The sequence below is a fragment of the Esox lucius genome, chromosome 18, assembly GCF_011004845.1.
Source record: "Esox lucius isolate fEsoLuc1 chromosome 18, fEsoLuc1.pri, whole genome shotgun sequence".
Classification (NCBI taxonomy): Eukaryota; Metazoa; Chordata; class Actinopteri; order Esociformes; family Esocidae; genus Esox; species Esox lucius.
The window spans coordinates 9,920,920-9,938,099 of NC_047586.1; the positions used below are offsets into that span (position 1 = coordinate 9,920,920).

The 17,180-nt window shown below is 41.0% G+C and overlaps 2 protein-coding genes across 2 annotated transcripts; one reads left to right on the forward strand and one right to left on the reverse strand.

Moving 5' to 3' along the window:
* Positions 1-2,238: 2,238 nt before the first annotated feature.
* On the forward strand, positions 2,239-7,164 carry il20ra (interleukin 20 receptor, alpha). Its single transcript, XM_010882953.3, has 7 exons — positions 2,239-2,437; positions 3,209-3,341; positions 3,456-3,661; positions 3,760-3,935; positions 4,041-4,179; positions 5,103-5,242; positions 5,354-7,164. Exons 1-7 carry the CDS (start codon positions 2,368-2,370, stop codon positions 6,287-6,289), a joined length of 1,800 nt encoding a protein of 599 aa, XP_010881255.1. The 5' UTR covers positions 2,239-2,367; the 3' UTR covers positions 6,290-7,164.
* Positions 7,165-12,581: 5,417 nt separating this feature from the next.
* LOC105017924 (solute carrier family 35 member D3) lies at positions 12,582-16,941 on the reverse strand. Its single transcript, XM_010882956.4, has 2 exons — positions 16,069-16,941; positions 12,582-14,058 (listed from the first exon to the last, which is right to left on the reverse strand). The coding sequence occupies exons 1-2, from the start codon at positions 16,502-16,504 to the stop codon at positions 13,184-13,186; spliced, it is 1,311 nt and encodes a 436-aa protein (XP_010881258.2). The 5' UTR covers positions 16,505-16,941; the 3' UTR covers positions 12,582-13,183.
* Positions 16,942-17,180: the final 239 nt, after the last annotated feature.

The following is a 17,180-nucleotide window of genomic DNA, read 5'->3' on the forward strand; positions in this document are numbered from 1 at the left end:
TTGTGAGCATAGACATGAGCATCCAGCTGCAGCCCCGCGATATTGACGGTTGTAGAAAACACGTTGCATTATGTGACAAAGCCTTTTGGGCCAGAAGGTGGTGCTCTTGGACAATCAAAACAATAAATCACACAAAAAACACAATTCTCTATCCTTCAAACATTTCAAGGATCTATCTGAGACTTCTAATTATAATTTGTCTATAATTTGCCCTCTATTTTTCTAGATTGCTGTTTCATATCAATTTAAAGATAGGTGGTGACCGTTTTACTGTTAAGTAAACATCCATCTATATTCTATTATTTATTAATGAAATGAGTTCAACTATACCATTTTGAGACTCCTCTACAGCACCATAACATACTGGTCAAATGTATTTGTAATTTTTAGATATTTTTACTCATTGGACCATGTAAGTAGCCTAAGCAGGATCATCATTATCAGCTATGAAATCAATGAGCAAAATCCAACGTAGCTAAACCGATGCAAAATAATGGCGATAAAAACCCTGAAGCATGGGGTTGCCTTTTTGAATTAAACCACATTGAGGTAATAATTATCTAGATCCCTAATGTGATTAACGGCTTAGCATATTTATGAAAGTTATGTCCCAGAAATCTTGCATAAACATAGTGGGAAAATTATGTTTGCCAGTCTGCCAGTACAGCTAGTTTTGAACCCTGGCTGCAGCATATGGTGGTGTAATTTATAATGGTGTAAATTATGGTGGTGTAATTTTGTTCAGGACCATCCAGGTACGGTGGGGTTTGTTTTGGCCAAGGGTTTGCCTTGTCTCGTCACATTCAACTTCCTGGCTGAGCAAGCACTGTAATAAGAACGGTTTGGGAAGATGTAATTTAGAGGACAAGTCTTCATCTTCAATACTCCTAAACCGGCTGGCAATAAAGCATGACCATATGAGCCCAAATTGCACTTCACGAAATAGTGAGGGGAGGAGAACAGTGGGTACAAATGTTTTCACATTAATTTAAAATACATATTACATTAAAATAATCTTTACCTAATTGTGATTGCAACTTGGGATAAAATACCCCCCAGGGTAGATGCCCTATAGGCATTTCTCAAGGCAAGCATTAAAGGAAACTGCTGTTTTGTTGCAATTGCATTATGCATTTGTGTGCGTTGAATACTTTTTCTCCCCCCCAATGGCATTTGCAACTTAAATGCGCCTCAAGACAAGAGGATTATTTATCTGAAGTAGCACACTATCAGCAGACTAGGAATATAAATAAGCTATTTTAATATGGCGTTTTCATGTTCGTTTTTCAGGGTTTTTCTTTTTGTTTACAAGAGGAAAAGTTCTATCAATTTCTATCTATCTGTTCTATCAATTTTAAAGTGTGCCTCCCCTTAAGTGTTGCAGCTGCCAACACGCTCTTTTGTTGGGATCGAGTTGACCGGGTTTGAGTTGAAAAGGGTGTAGGCCTACAGATACTTACCTGCAACCCAAGATTTCATTTCAGAATTAGTTGTAAAGCAAATGTGGGTTATGGTCAGGGTTTATGTTTTGGTTAAGGTTGCAGTCATTTTAAAATAAAGGTGCCTCAGATGAAATATTTGTTTTGTTTCTGCTGAGGTGCCATTTAAATGAATGCAGCCTCGCTGTAACTAGGTTGGCGCTTGTATAATACTAATTCCCCATTTATCCTTTGCTAACATTAGCTATTTTTCACTGTCATTAGAACGGTATACAGGGGCATTGTTCAGAGGTAAAAACATTGGGGGTGTTTTGGACAGAGGTTGACTGGCCTTGTCACACTCCATTAACTCCTTGTGTTAAGCGGTGTTAAGTCGGGTTAAGTCAGGTAACCTGCAAGTTCAATAGCCTACTTTCTCCAAGAAACTGCTTCCTGTCTGAGCGAGCAGTATGATAAGTAGAACGGCTTGGTGAAATGTGCTTCAGAGAAAACATTCTGAGTTTTCCATGGAATTATTTTACATTTGCAGAACACGTAATAAATCCTGTACTAGCACAGCTTTCCCGGTAGCAATCAGCGAAAGGAAAGAAAGCTAGAAAATGAGTCCGCAAAAAAGCAAATTCCCCACTCCTGCCTCATGGATATGACAAAATGCATACGTTGGAAGCACTTTAGGAGTGCTATCAAACCGAAACCTATTTCATGTTTACTGAATTCCTTAGTAACTGTAAAATATCTCCACCCCTTTCACGTGCAGGTTGACTATACCTGCTCTTTGTGCAGAAACGAATCTCACTTTACCTGAACTAGACGCGTGTCAGTAAGATGAATAACGTTTTTTATCGGTTGACATGTCAGTGAACTCAAAGGTCGTTTTAAAGGTGCAATCGGGGACCTTTGATATGGTTAGGCTATAATATGTAATAACATGTATCTGTCGAAAATTCTACGTGAAAGAATAGGGAAATATCTATTTTTGTTTTCTCTATGGACGGCAGGTAAGCTACCTTATACAGTTTTATGGAATAACTTATAGTGCAGTTTAAATCACTGCGACACCTCATACTTAATTTTAGAGGACTATTTATTTGCTTTATGGGCTTGGTTTAATAATGACTGTGAAATGATCGACACATTATAAAATACATATTGTAAAAATCATAAACCCAACCAACACAAATACAATGTTTTACTAGTTCATCAGTTATTTTTCAATTTGGATGCTACATTATATGCAGCGTTTTCTGCTTAATGTTGCTGCACTATTCCGTTTCATTGTTTCAGCCACTACAGCAACATATGCGGCACTACATTTTTACTTTTGTTTTCACTACATTACTCTGGCAGTATTTCATTCCAAACAGCCCATCAACAGAACTTGTTAACAAGTAAATATATAGGCTTATGTTATATTTAAAGCTAAGTTGAGGTGTTAATCACAACAAGAATTTTGTTGCAAAATCTATGAATTTATGTTGCCTTTAATAGGGTCAGTATGGTTAATGTCACTGTGAGATGCCCTGTAAAGATATGTACTAGAACACAATTCTGTAACACACAGGAAACCAAAATGTGGTCTAGGGTAGTCAGGGGCGAAAAATAGTTTTATGAAAGCTTTTATTGCTCAGCATCCTGTCTTATTTTATACAATGTTTAGCTGTAACTTTAAGAAAAACTGAAATGCCATTTAAAAATTGTTTGTTGAAAGTGATGCTCAATAAAATATCATGTGCTCCAGGCAGTTGATCATCTGATTTCTTATTTCCTAGTGGTCTCACACAGGTCCAATGTTGCACGTCCAAAAGGTGTTCACTTCAGCTCCATGAACCTGAAGAATGTTGTCAAGTGGCATCATGGGGAAGACTCCCCAAATGACACACATTACATGGTGGAGTATGCAATGTGAGGACAATTCTATATGGTTCCATAATACTGTTACCCAGAACCAAATAAGCACCTACATTTTAACTCTCCAGACTATTTAAAGATGCATCTTATGTGTTTGCTTTCTCCTAGCTATGGTGACATGGTGGATGGTGGTGGAAGAAAGGTGCACTGGAGGGTGAAGAAGGAGTGTGTAGACATCCCACAGACTTGGTGTGACCTTTCCAATGAGACCACTGACCTGGATGAAAACTACTTTGCCAGAGTCAAGGCAGTGGGCACTAACATATCCTCCAGATGGACATTAACAGACAAGAGGTTTGACCCCAAAGCTGACAGTAAGTTCAGAACTCCTTCAAAGATAGTTCTCATCATCTCTACAATCAGAGAATACGTCAGGACATGTATGATATGACATGTTTGTTATCTAAAACAGCAATCTTTGGACCTCCACATGTAAAACTTGTGGTGAAGGAGAATCGTGCAAAAGTCAGGCTGAAGGGTCCAATGAGATGGAAGACTGGAAACCTGACAAAAGAGTATTCAATGTTGAAATTCTTCCCTGGGATGACGTATTCCTTGTTTGTCTATGACAACAGGAGCAACCAAACGGTAGGTGTTTTGTTGGTTACTGTAACTTTGTAAATAATGAAATTACATGTAAAGTTGCTCTGGATAAAATCGTTTGTTGAAACGACAAACATTTTTGCCTTTCAGAGACACTTCCCTCTGAAAACCAAGTCCTTTGAATGTGGTCTGCTAACATATGAAACCCAGTATTGCTTCTCAGCCAAGGCCCAGTACCTAACAAGTCCTAGCCATGCATCTGAATGGGAGTGTCTAACAACTCCAAGAGGTAAGACAAGATCTGAGTTACTGGAATGTTGTTTCAGAACCCATTCAGTTATGTTTTTTTTGTCCATGCATATTTCTCTGTTGGAGGAAACCTACTCTACCGGTTCTGGTAAAGCGCAAAATAATTTCAGAAATATTTTTGTCTCTTATCCAATCGTAGTAGTGTAACAGGAGAGGTGTAGCCACAGAAAGCTGAGGGGTTTTCCCAGGTTGTATTTATCACTTTGAATCTAAAGGCATGTTTGTGTGTGACAGAGAGAACTGGTTTTACATAATAAATAGGAACATAATATCCCCAAACTGTGGTAAAAGCAGGACATTTTCTATATCCCCATATTTAGGCAGGTTTTTTGTTTTTAATTATTTAGGGTTAGATTTAGTGTTATGAGTTCAATGTCAAAGTCTCGAATTCGCACTACGGTAGCTAAGTTAGATGTGTGTACACTATAGTGAGTGTGCATGTGTCTTAGCTGTATCCTTCAGAGCAGAGGTTCTCAACTCTTACCCTATGAGGTCCGGATCCTGATGGTTATCTGTTCTACCTCATCATTAATTGCACTCAGCTGGTGTCCCAGACATGAATACGTCCCTGATGTGAGGGCTGCGATGAAAAAACGAGGTTGAACTGGCTTCGAGGTCCAGAGTTGAATTTGAGGGCATTAGAGCTTTGGTATTCAAATCTGGACCTGGAAGCCAGTTCCACTCAATTTTTTCATTGCAACCCACCCAATAAGGGACGTATTCAGACCAGGGACATGAGGTGGGTGCAATTAATGAGGTAGGACAGAAAAGTCCCTGATTAGGGGGTTGCAATGGAAAAATGGAGTGGGATTTGAATACCACTGCTTTAAAGGCTTTCTCAAACCTATAATGGCTGTTTAGTATATTCCGTATGTCTAATTTCTACCAAACTACTCTGAACAGATCCCTTTTATGATCAGCTATTACTGATGGTGATGGGAGTCGCTGTTCCATCACTCATCTGCCTCTTCATACTGCTCATAATTGGATGCCTGGCGTACCACTTTATCTGTGGTACAAAACAACAAAGTCCCTCTTTCCTGGTAAGAATTATGTGTAACTTATACTGTATGTGACCAATAGAAGACTTAAAAAATTGCTATGAAGTGAAGTTTACTACTGTAAGACGCATGTCCACTTTTTTCCTCTTTCAGGCGATATCGAACATCCCAAAGCCACAGCAGACCTTCTGTCCTGAGCAGGCCGTGACAGTCAATGTGATACTGGTCAACATGGCCAAGCCCAGTACTGTCCCTGCCCTTATCCACCAGCCAGATATGGCGCCTCTACTACCCTATGCAGCCCACCAAGCCCCTGACAGAGAGGAGTCTCCAGAGGAGCCCTGGGAAAGGGATTTATGGCAGGGCCAGCCTGAGACCCTGGACTATGGCTTTGTCGGAGCAGAGATGCCAGAAATAAGGGAAACCAAAGCATCTGATATTGAGGAAACCCTGCCCCTGGGTCTCAGCCAGAGCAACCCGTATGTCGCACAGAAATGTGCATCACGTTCCCAGGAGCCTTTGGATAATATTGTTTTCACTGGGATCTGTTTAGAGAGGGACCCCGAGACAGGGCTCTTTAGGATTCCACTGCCAAATCTCGGGGGGGAGGGCAAAGGTTACAAAGAGCCTGATCAGGTTCAGAGTCCCTATGCACCACAGTGTCTCTCAGTCAGCGAGACCCCGGAGCGGGACCTTTGGGAAGAAAAGGCTGATGACCCTCAAATTTACCCCTCTGACTGTGGATTTGTGGGATCAATTCCAGAGCAGCAGGTGGGGACCAGCGAGTACCTGATGCTGTCTGACAGGAGGGATACTGAGCCACCGCAGCTTCTGTTTCCAGAGGAGTCTGAGGAAGAAGACGAAGGGGGTAACTGTGTTGACTGGAGCCCCACAACAGGGATCCTCCAGATTCCTCTGCTCTCCCAGACTATGCTAGAGGTGGAGGTGGGGAGGGAAAAGGACACAGAGTCGGAGCAGATGGAGATCTTGCCCAGTGTGATAGTGAGACAGTCCTCAGAGGAGAGTGAGGGTGAGAGTGACCTGACTAAACTACAGAATGTCTGGAATCTACAGATCATGGAGAACTAATGTGTTGGGTTATGTTTTTGGGAGGGATGAGTTATTACCGACTAGTATAACTATTCACAATTCCAAATGTTTTGTGTACAGAGCGTGAAAGAAAAATGCAGAGTGCTTATGTAACAGATTTTAGGTTTTATGTACAAAGCATTTTATTAGCCCAATTCAATGAAGGAAATATTTTTTAGTAACATCTTTTAACCATGTGTTTTCTAACAGCTATAGCATAGCATTATAGCATTGTTGTTTGTCTGTTTTGTATAGTTTATATGAAGGCACATGCAATGATACTTTAGTTCCTGATGAACAACCAGAACTGTGCCTGTAAAAGTCTCTAATCATATGTTGTTTTATAACAAACTGAAACATACTCTCCTCATCTGCAAAGTGTAGTATGCACAGTATGTTCTGTTCTTTCCATATGAAGAAACCACGTAAGGAAATTGTTGGACTGACCTGAATGCAAATTCTTTTTGGTTTTCTCAAACAATTCACATGCAATATTGACTTTACTATGTAAACTGACTTTTAAATGCAGTTAGCAATTGACTCCCCAAGGACAATGAAAACACTCACAATCACCTTTTTGAAGAAGTCTACCAGTTAGAATATGAACAGAGGGACCTTTTGTTTTTGGTTCTTCCAAATGGCCACATTAAAAGGGAAGTACATTTATACAGCCAAAAGGCATCCACAAAGATCTGCCTCCTAGAAACCAATGGTTGTTTAATATTTAGCTAAAACGACTTTAAGGACAGAACCAGATGAACCAGAACCAGAATGATCTGCCACTCTGATACACTCCTGCTTCCTCATTTACAGACTCCTTAGTTAAATATTTGTTTGGTTAAATATTAAATAAATATGCCATGTTTTATTTTGTATACGCTGGGTGATTGTACTTTCTCGTTTAAGCTGCCCACAAGGCACCGGTTTCAGAAAAAAGAACTGAGTGGATGTTCATATTTTATTGATAGGATTCAGAAATAGTAAATGTGACAGTTAAAATGAAGGCTCTTAAAACCGTGGTTTTAGCTAGCAGTAGTATAGTGGGGATATTAATCATGTGGATCCATAGTTTTTAAAACCTTTCCAGAATAGGTATCTGCTTCATTAGAAATCCAGAAGCTTATGCGTGTTTGCAGTTCACGTTCTGCTCACGTTTTTATTCTCAATATGCTTAATATATCCTTCCATTCCTGTTTCCTGTATACAACTCTGATCAATCTGATCATTTAGCCCATGTTCATATTTAAAGTAAAAATGAGTGTATCCAAGTGGAAACAGAACTAGGGTAAAATAGCAAATGCGTTTGAAGAGCAGACTTAAAGCTTTCATTTGAGGGAAATGTATTCACATCCATCCACTTCATTTTAGGGCACCAAAAGTATTAGGACAGGTTAACATTATGTACAGGAAAGTACTTGGTTGCATATACTTTGCAGCAATGACTGCCTGTAATGTGCGACCTATAAGGGTCACAAGAAGCTGGGCATCTTCACTGGGGATGGCCTTTTACTGCAGCCTTTTTGTCTTCAACCTTGTTTTTAGGCTTGTGAAATGCCTTAAACGTGTGAAATGCTTGCGGAATTGGATTCAGATTGAGTTATTGAGGCATTAAACAATGTTACTCTTTTTTGGACCTGAAAAACTTCCTGGTAGCTATGGCAGCGTGTTTTAGATCATTGTCCTGCTGTACGATCAGGCACTGTCCAATGAGTTTCAAGGCGTTTATATGTACAGCTCCAGAAAAAATTAAGAGACCCCTGTGGTCTCCTAATTTTTTCCGGAGCTGTATCTTGTTTTTATCTGAACACAATTCTGCTGCAGTCATGTAATCAATGAAGACATGTTAGTCAGTTCCATTTGCAGCCATACAGACCAAGCCATAACACTAACTCCACCATTTCTCATAAATTAATTGGTTTACTTAAGAATATGGTTTTTTTTTTTTCCACACTTCTCTTCACAGGTTTGGTTAACAGTATCATCTGTCAGTAACACTGTTCCAGAATGCTCGAGGCTCTTTCAGGTAATTTTTTAGCTAACAGTAACCTGGCCAAAATACATCTGTCTTTTAACCTCATCATCATTACATAATGAAAAAGGGCTAGAATACAGAGCAAAAATAAAACTAACTGTCCAAATGCTTACGGAATTCACTTTATTTTCGATCACAAAAACGGAACTGTAAATAAACACTAGATGGAGCCCTTTTTCCATGACAGCACATTCTGCAGTGCCTCCATCCGCACAGAATGATAGTAAAATATGGATTTGGCTGGTGTACTTATAAGACACATTTGTGCTCTGAAAAGTATGTAATTTAGAATGTGTCTCTCTTAGAGCATTTGTTTTACTGAAGAAAAAACCTTAAAATGTTTTCTTACAAAAAAACCTAGGAAAGTTACACTTAGCAATGCTTCTGTCATTTTGGCAAAACCGGGTATGCTACGTTTATAAGCGATCACAGCTCAAATCTGTAGGCTGTTCTTCCAAATAGGCTAAATAGGCCTACGCCAAACACTGTCAAAAGGCGTAACTCACTCCCTCTCTCATCCAGACACACTATTTAGAGGAAGATGAAGGAGCACTTGCCTGTTTAAGGAGAATAAAGAGAAAGACAGACCCTGTGTGTCAGTGTGTGTGTGTGCGTGTGTGTTCTGCGCGATTGCCTGAGTCGTCTTAAACAACTGTGCTAATAGTATGGAAAGCTGTCAGCTAATCTCCCCACTCCAAGCTACTGTCATCCTCCCGGCCATATCCATCGAGTCGGATCCATCGCACCGCTGCTCCGAAAGCCCTTTCATTATAAAGAACTAGGTTTCTTTTTTGCCGGGGAATGATCATATCAGAGATTCATGATTCCGGTCCGTCATTTCGTGCTCCTCTGTAAAGGAAATCCATTTTGCAGCAAAACCGGGTGATAGACGGCTACAGACGAAGCACTTAGGGCTTGATGCTGATGAATGACCTATTGGCCGGTCTTGTTGATAAAACAGCTTGGAACACTCCCTACTGTAAATCACGGCTGTAGAGCTAGGTGGGACACTGCTGACTTTGTGTGCGGTAGCACAGAATGGCAGCTGACACAGCCTGACGTGGCCAAGTGCCCTGATACAATAACTTTAGAGAGGCCGCTGCTGGACTGAACGCAAATAATCCGTTGACATTATTCCGGTTGGAATTAACAATGATCACATGATGAAGAGTTACAGGGTACACACTTGGATTCAGGGGGGCCATAACATTATGACCACTGACAGGTGAAGTGAAAAACACTGATAATCTCGTTTATCATGGCACATGTCAGTGGGTGGGATATATTGGGCAGCAAGTGAACAAAATGGATGTGTTAGAAGCAGACAAAATGGGCAAGCGTGAGCGACTTTGACAAGGGCCAAATTGTGATGGCTAAAAGACTGGGTAAGAGCATCTGCAAAACCTCAGCCCTTGTGGGATGCTCCCGGTCTGCAGTGGTCAGTACCTATCAAATGTGGTCCAAGGAAAGAAAAGCGGGCGAACTGGTGACAGGGTCATGGGCGGCCAAGGCTTAATGATGCACGTGGGGAGCGAAGGCTGGTCCGTGTGGTCCAATCCAACAGACTAGTTATTGTAGCTCAAACTGCTGAAAAGGTTAATGCTGGTACTGATAGAAAGGTGTCAGATTACACAGTGCATCACAGTTAGTTGCGTGTGGGGCTGCAAAGCTGCAGACCCGTCAGGGAGCCCATGCTGACCCCTGTCCACCCTGCCCTACAATGGGCATGTGAGCATCAGAACTGGACCACAGAGCAATGGAAGAAGGTGGCCTGACCTGATGAATCACATTTTCTTTTACATCACGTGAATGGCCAGGTGCGTGTGCGTTGCTTACCTGGAGAACACATGGCATCAGGATGCACTATGGGAAGGAGGCAAGCCAGGGGAGGCAGTGTGATGCTTTGGGTAATGTTCTGCTGGGAAACCTTGAGGCCTGCTATTCATGTGGATGTTACTTTGACACGTACCACCTACCTGAACAAAAAATGGTTCAGGAATGGTTTGAGGAACACAACAAGTTCAAGGTGTTGACTTGGCCTCCAAATTTCCCCAGGTCTCAATCCAAATGAGCATCTGTGGGTTGTGCTGGACAAACAAGTCCGATCCATGGAGGCCCCACCTTGCAACTTACAGGACTTAAAGGATCTGCTGCTAACATCTTGGTATCAGATACCACAGCACACCTTCAGAGGTCTAGTGGAGTCCATGCCTCGATGGGTCAGGGCTGTTTTGGTAGCAAAAGGGGCATCTACACAATATTAGGCAGGTGGTCATAATGTTATGGCTGATCGGTGTATAACTATAGTCAAGTAACTAACTCACTAACTTTAGTTAAGAAAAGATGTTCAGTGCCTGGATACATCCTTATCAGTTGTAAATTGGCTTTACAACAAAATCTCTTGAGTGGTCATTGCGATTGTAAACCAGTTACCCACACAATTTGAAAACTCTATCCACATTCAGGGTTCAAAATGATAAAATAATATAATACAATTATTAATAAGGCACACAGGGTTGTGGTATGTTGCCAACAAAACATGGCTGAGGGCTGTATAGGTACAATGACTATACAGTACCTATGCCTGGACCCGTGGACTGGCTACATATGCACATTTTCATTAAAGTAGGCTACTATGCAAAATCTAGGCACTTGAAAGTCTAACTATTTGGGTAGCAAGTGTTATATATATATATATATATATATATATATATATAACACTATAATGTATTTTGTGTCAGACTCATGGTAATATATACAGCTCCATATTATATATAACAACTTTTTCTTTCCTTTCCAAAAGAGTCGAAAAGGAAGGTTTTGAGTGAGGAACAGAAGGGTTAAAATTAAGAGACCACTGCAAATTGAACGCTTCTGTTCCTCACTCAAAACCTTCCTTTTCAACTTTTTTGGAAAGGAAAGAAAAGGTGCAGTGGTCTCTTAATTTTTACCGGAGCTGTATATATATATATATATATATATATATATATATATATATATATATATATATATATATATAGATAGAGATATAGATATAGATAGATAAAACAGTGCTTGCTAATTCCATTAAAAACTTAACTGCCAGCAAAAAATGTAAGTAAATTAACATTTAGAAAACAGACTGCAATTAAATAAAGAACTCTTTCTCTATCAAATACGGTGATCACGGAGAGGCTGTGTTGATAAGCAGAGCAAGAGATTTTGAATCTGTGCGGTATGGATTTTGTGGAGCTAGTAGCGTCCTTTCAGGTAGGGTTAATGAGGAGTTTAAATATCCATGTGATTCCACAATCAGTGGTCTACAGGGGGCATACTCAGATAACAACATAATTGAAAGTCTGAGTATATTGGAATGCCGCATTAGATCCAATCTTGAATATAGCTTAGCAAAAAAAAGAGACTTGTGCATGGTGTTTCCTGTACACATGGCTGAATTAATCTATATTCCCAGCCCTCCCTGCTCCCACCGAAGAGGGGATGTGATTATACTTAAAAACCAACCCCTTCCTCTCAGAATTTCCCAATTTGTCCCTTTTTCCTTCAACATGTGTTATATTTTTTTTAACTTTACCTGTTTGTTACAGTACGCTGTTATCAGGACTACCGGGGTCCTGGTTAATCTGTCCTTCCAGAGTCCTGCCGAGGAATTTCAAAGGCACTTTGGGATGTATGTTCCTGCCACTAATGTGCTGACTGCAGGCTTCACTCTTTCTGCTGGGTGATGGGAAAGATTGCTCATGCTTCTCCCTTTCTTCTCCCAGTAGGAACTCTGGAAGGACACACACATCCTCTCCCTGTAAATCATGCTGGAGAGTGCACAAACTTTCAATGTTCACACAGTATTACTTGAATCAGTATATACAGTCGGTCCAAACACCAGTTGAGAGCACCTCTTAGGAAACTATTGTGGTTGTGCTGTATTTTGACTAATGACCCAATGAGAGTACAGACGGGTACTGTAGCGATGGAAGTCATTCTCTAGTCACTCTCTTTTCAATTTAATGTTGACATTAAGGATCTATGTGCTCTACTGATAATGATCTTCTCACAAATACAATTACCTCATATCTTTGTGCCCTGGGGAGAAGCTTTCAGTACGCCTATATTGCGTTGATGTTAAGTGAACCAAATCGCAACAGCTATAGAGTTTTGTTGGTAATTCAAAAAGGATTTTTCAATGGAAAGGCAATATGGCTAAGACAAACACCATGCATTTCACTGTAATGGATTCATCATACAGAAGAGGCCAACATCACAGTGAAAGATTTCATAAAAATTGTTTAAATTGACTTTGCGTTGTACATGCAGTTGATGTGGCTACTGCACTTCACTTGGCAAATTAACACAATTTTAGGATCATACAGTATCTGGACAGGCAGTAACATCACGTGCGAATGTGAATGAAGGAATCATACAAAACTGGAATTAATCTTTCTTCAACATGTCGGTAACGTTTCACATCGGTTTAAACCGAACCTAATACATTATCAAACAGCCCTTTCATTTGGCTTACCATATGGCAAAATAGGGGTTGGGGAAAGTGGAGGTGTTATGCCATCAGTATGGTCCTTCAGATGCCTTTGACCCCTAGTTTTAGCAATTTACCATCAATAATTCACCTGTTATTAACATGACTGATAAACGTTTTCATGGATAATTAGTGTATATTTTCCAATTCATATAAACACTCAATCTTCCCAAAAATAATCTGTTGCCTCCATGAGTGTGTGTTTGTGAGAAAAATACAGATCTCAAAACATGAATCAGTGACCAATGTCAAACCAGTCTCACAAATAAAAAGAAAATAATCCTACAAACAACTGACACAACATGCACCCTTTGGGAATGAGGAGATTTCCCCATCAAGGACTTTGCACCTCCATATTATCAATTAAGGGGTCTTTCTTCAAAAACCGCAGATTTCGGATGGACCTCCACACCCCCACATAACTGTCACTCGCGGACTGGTTTGCCTGGTTGGCCCGGTTGGCCCGGTTCTCGTTATGAAAAGCCTCTCTCTGGAGATCTACAGAATCAAGGCTGTTACTGGTGTCTGGGGGTGGGTAGTCATGGAGGCTCTGGTCAGCCAGGACGTGCTCATTTGTGGGGACCTGTTCAATCGATCCTCCATTGGACCCACCGTGACCATTGGGAAGGGGCTCCAGGCCTCCATTGGGTGTCTTCTCCTCGATGTAAGGCTGTCCAGGCAGGCTCTCGTCCTTGCTTTGCTCCTCAAGGTCCTGGTAGAGGGTCTTCTTCCTAGTCTCAAAGTACTTGACAATGCAGTAGGTGACAGAGCCCACAGTGTTGACCACCACGCCGGCCACAAACAGGCCGGTGGGCTCCACGTCGTTGAAGGCCACCATGCCGACGGTGATGGTGGCGATGCTCTTCACCACGCCCACAAAGCTGGTGGTGACGGCTGAGTTGATGTAGGTGCACTGCAGCGTGGTGAAGTTCATGGCACAGCCAATGAAAATGCAGAGGGAGAAGATGCCGGAGATGTATGGGTTCCTCCAGCCTGTGTAGGACCACATGTGGATGGAGTCCATGCTGACCACAGAGCAGATTAGGAGGACTGGGGAGGCCATGATCGCGATGGAGTACTGTGCTGTGAGGGGACCGTATTCATTGTCTGTGCTGGTCTTCTGAATCAGGACCAGGTAGGAGGCATGGATGATCACAGCCAGGACACCGGTCACGTAGCCAAACGGATCACCCATCACATCCCCAGAACCTGAGCAAACACACACACACAGACAGACACACATGCAGAGCCACAACAAATGTGGCGTGAGAATGAAACAACAATGAAGCAACAATATATTGCAGTAATACTAGCACAACCCCGTTTCCAGAAAAAGTTGGGACGCAGCGTAAAATGTGAATAACAACAGAACGCAATGATGTGCAAATCATTTAAACGCTATATTCAATAGAAAATAGTACAAAGAAAAAATATCTAATGTTAAAACTGGGACATTTCATTGTTTCTTGACAAACGTATGCCCACTTTGAATTAGATGCTAGCAACAAGTTAAAAAAAATATTAGGACAGAGGCAACAAAAGAATGGAAAAGTTTTGTAATGCTAAAAAACTAAACCTGGTGGAGCATCACACAACTAATTAGGTAAATTGGCCACAGGTCAGTAACATGATTGGGTATTAAAAGATAATTCCAGAGAGGATGGGTCTGCCAGAAGTGAGGATGGGCAGGGGTTCACCACTCAGTGAAAGACTGCACGGACAAATAGTGCAACAATTAAAAAGTAAAATGTCTCAATATAAAATAGTTTGGGGATCTCATCATCTACTGAACATAATATCATTAAAAGATATTGAGAATCCAAAGAAATCTCTGTATGCAAGGCACAAGGCTGAAAACCAATATTGGATGTCTATGATCTTTGAGCTTTCAGGCGGCAATGCATTGAAAACAGACATGATTCTGTAGTGGAAATCACTGCATGGGCTCAGGAACACTTCTGGCGAAGTGCAAAACTGTCGTGTGGTCTGACAAATCAAAATTATTTTTGGGAATCATGGATGCTGTGTCCTCCAGACTAAAGAGGAGAGGGACCATTTGGCTTCTTATCAGCGCACCATTCAAAAGCCAACCTCCAGGATGGTGTGGGGGTGCATTATTGCACATCCCATGGGTGACTTGCACATCTATGAAGGCACCATTAATGCTGAACAATATATACAGGATTTGGAGCAACATTTTCTGCCATCCAGATGACATCTTTTTCAGCAAAGTTCTTGCGTATTTCAGCAAAACAATGCCAAAACACAATCTGCACGTATTACAACAGCATGACTCAACAGCAAAAGAGTCAGGGTGCTAAACTGGCCCACCTGCAGTCCAGACCTGACACCCATTGAAAACATTTGGCGCATTATGAAATAAAAAATACAACAAAGGAGATACTGATCTGCTGAGCAGCTGAACTCCTATATCAAGAAAGAATGGGAATACATTTCACTTTCAAAACTACAGCAATTGATCTGCTCAATTCCCAAATGTTTACAGAATATTGTTAAAAGAAGGTGACGCAACACAGTGGCCAACATGCCCCTGTCCCACCTTTTTTGAAACGTGTTGCTGGCATCAAATTAAAAATGGGCATGTAATTTTCCATGAACAATAACATTTCTCAGTTTCAACATTTGATATGTTTTCTTTGTACTATTTTCAATGAAATATATGGAAAAATGATTTGCACATAATTGCATCCTGTTTTTATTTTTATGCAGTGTCCCAACTTTTTTGGAAACAGGGTTGTAAAAGAAACTTGAAAAAACAACCTTAGTAAGTTATCAAGGTGCAATTTCTCAAAATATAATTGTAACATAGGGTAAAGACATCTTTAAAACACCACGGATTATGTGGATTCATATGGAAAGGTTGTGTTCAGTTTTTAGTGTAAGGGGATAGAGCCCAGTGCTGACATTTCCTTTACAGTTGCAGCAATGTTGAGAAGAAAATCTGAATACTTTACAGTAGGGACATTAATAGAAAAAACATCTGTAATCTCTTACACACACACCCCCCCCTTCCCATTTTAAGCAACTCTATTAATGTACTTGCAATATTTGCTCAACGATACATTATTGCTCATGCAGTGGGTTCAAACTTGTACACTCAATAAAACATCATGGTCAGGTTTGGACACAGATTAAGCCTAGTCCTGAAAAATAAAAAATCTAAATAAAATGACATTATTTGAATACATAGAATTTTACCAGCTAAAGCCGCTCCTCCGGTGGTGATGAGCACCGCGGTGATGACCCCCACTGACGGTATACCGTTCCTGAGAACGCACACGCCGATGCCCAGGGTGGCCAGCGGTAGACAACGTTTAAAAACCACGTACATGGGTAGACTTAGTCCCCTGAGAGACCATAGTGTTAAAGTGGACTGCAATGTGGACAGAATACAAACACCTCCGAAGACTTTAGCCAGTTGAAGGCTGAACGGAGGTATGTCTACTTTGCCCAGTCTCCTTAGTATCTCCAGTGTAATCGCAGCTAATGTGCTGGTGAGGCACTGGATGAGAGTGAGGTAGTTGAAGTTGTAGGTCGTGATGAGAAATTTTAGCAAAATATTCAAAGATCCCGAGAAAAACCCATGAGCTACGGCAACTGTGATACCAAGTAAACGACCTTTACAAACTTCCATTCTTGCTTTTAATTTCCCTTTACGCAAGAACAGGATAACGGTGAGTCCTTAAAGCGGGCTCAGTCCCTTGGAATAAAGTGAACAGGATTTCTCCTTGAGCACACAGCTGTAAATGTCCAAGTTATTAATGTCAATGGAAAAAATATTGCAACTGGGACCTTTCAATACAATGGGGTCCGTAAAAGCAAATAAGAGGCTGGTCCCAAAACGCAGAAGAGAAAAAACCTGGGTATGAGACGCGTCAGGCTGAATGCGTTTTCCCAAATAGATTACCTTTTCTATTCGAGAGGTTAGTTTACGTTCTTTTTCTTTACATGCTATTGGATATAGCAGAGCCTCGAGGGTGCGAAGAGAGCTGATTGGAAAAAAACTTAAGTAGGCTACAGTCAGTGCGCATATGGGTAGCCCCGCCAGAAGGGTTATTCTCTAACGCATGCAGAAAGCTGTCTGGGCAACACTGAACCGCTGAAGTTGCGGTGTTGAACAAAACATTTGCTGCTAGAGCGGTTGCCTTTTACCCACAATAACGAACGAACCAGCTCACTAACTTCGATTTACTTTCCCATTTTATATATACATTTCAGTCCTCGGAGCAATGACAACTCTTTCCAAATACATGCAATTCCGCGTGAACGCAGTGCTACGTTGTATTTGCGGCATGATACGGAGAGCGGGA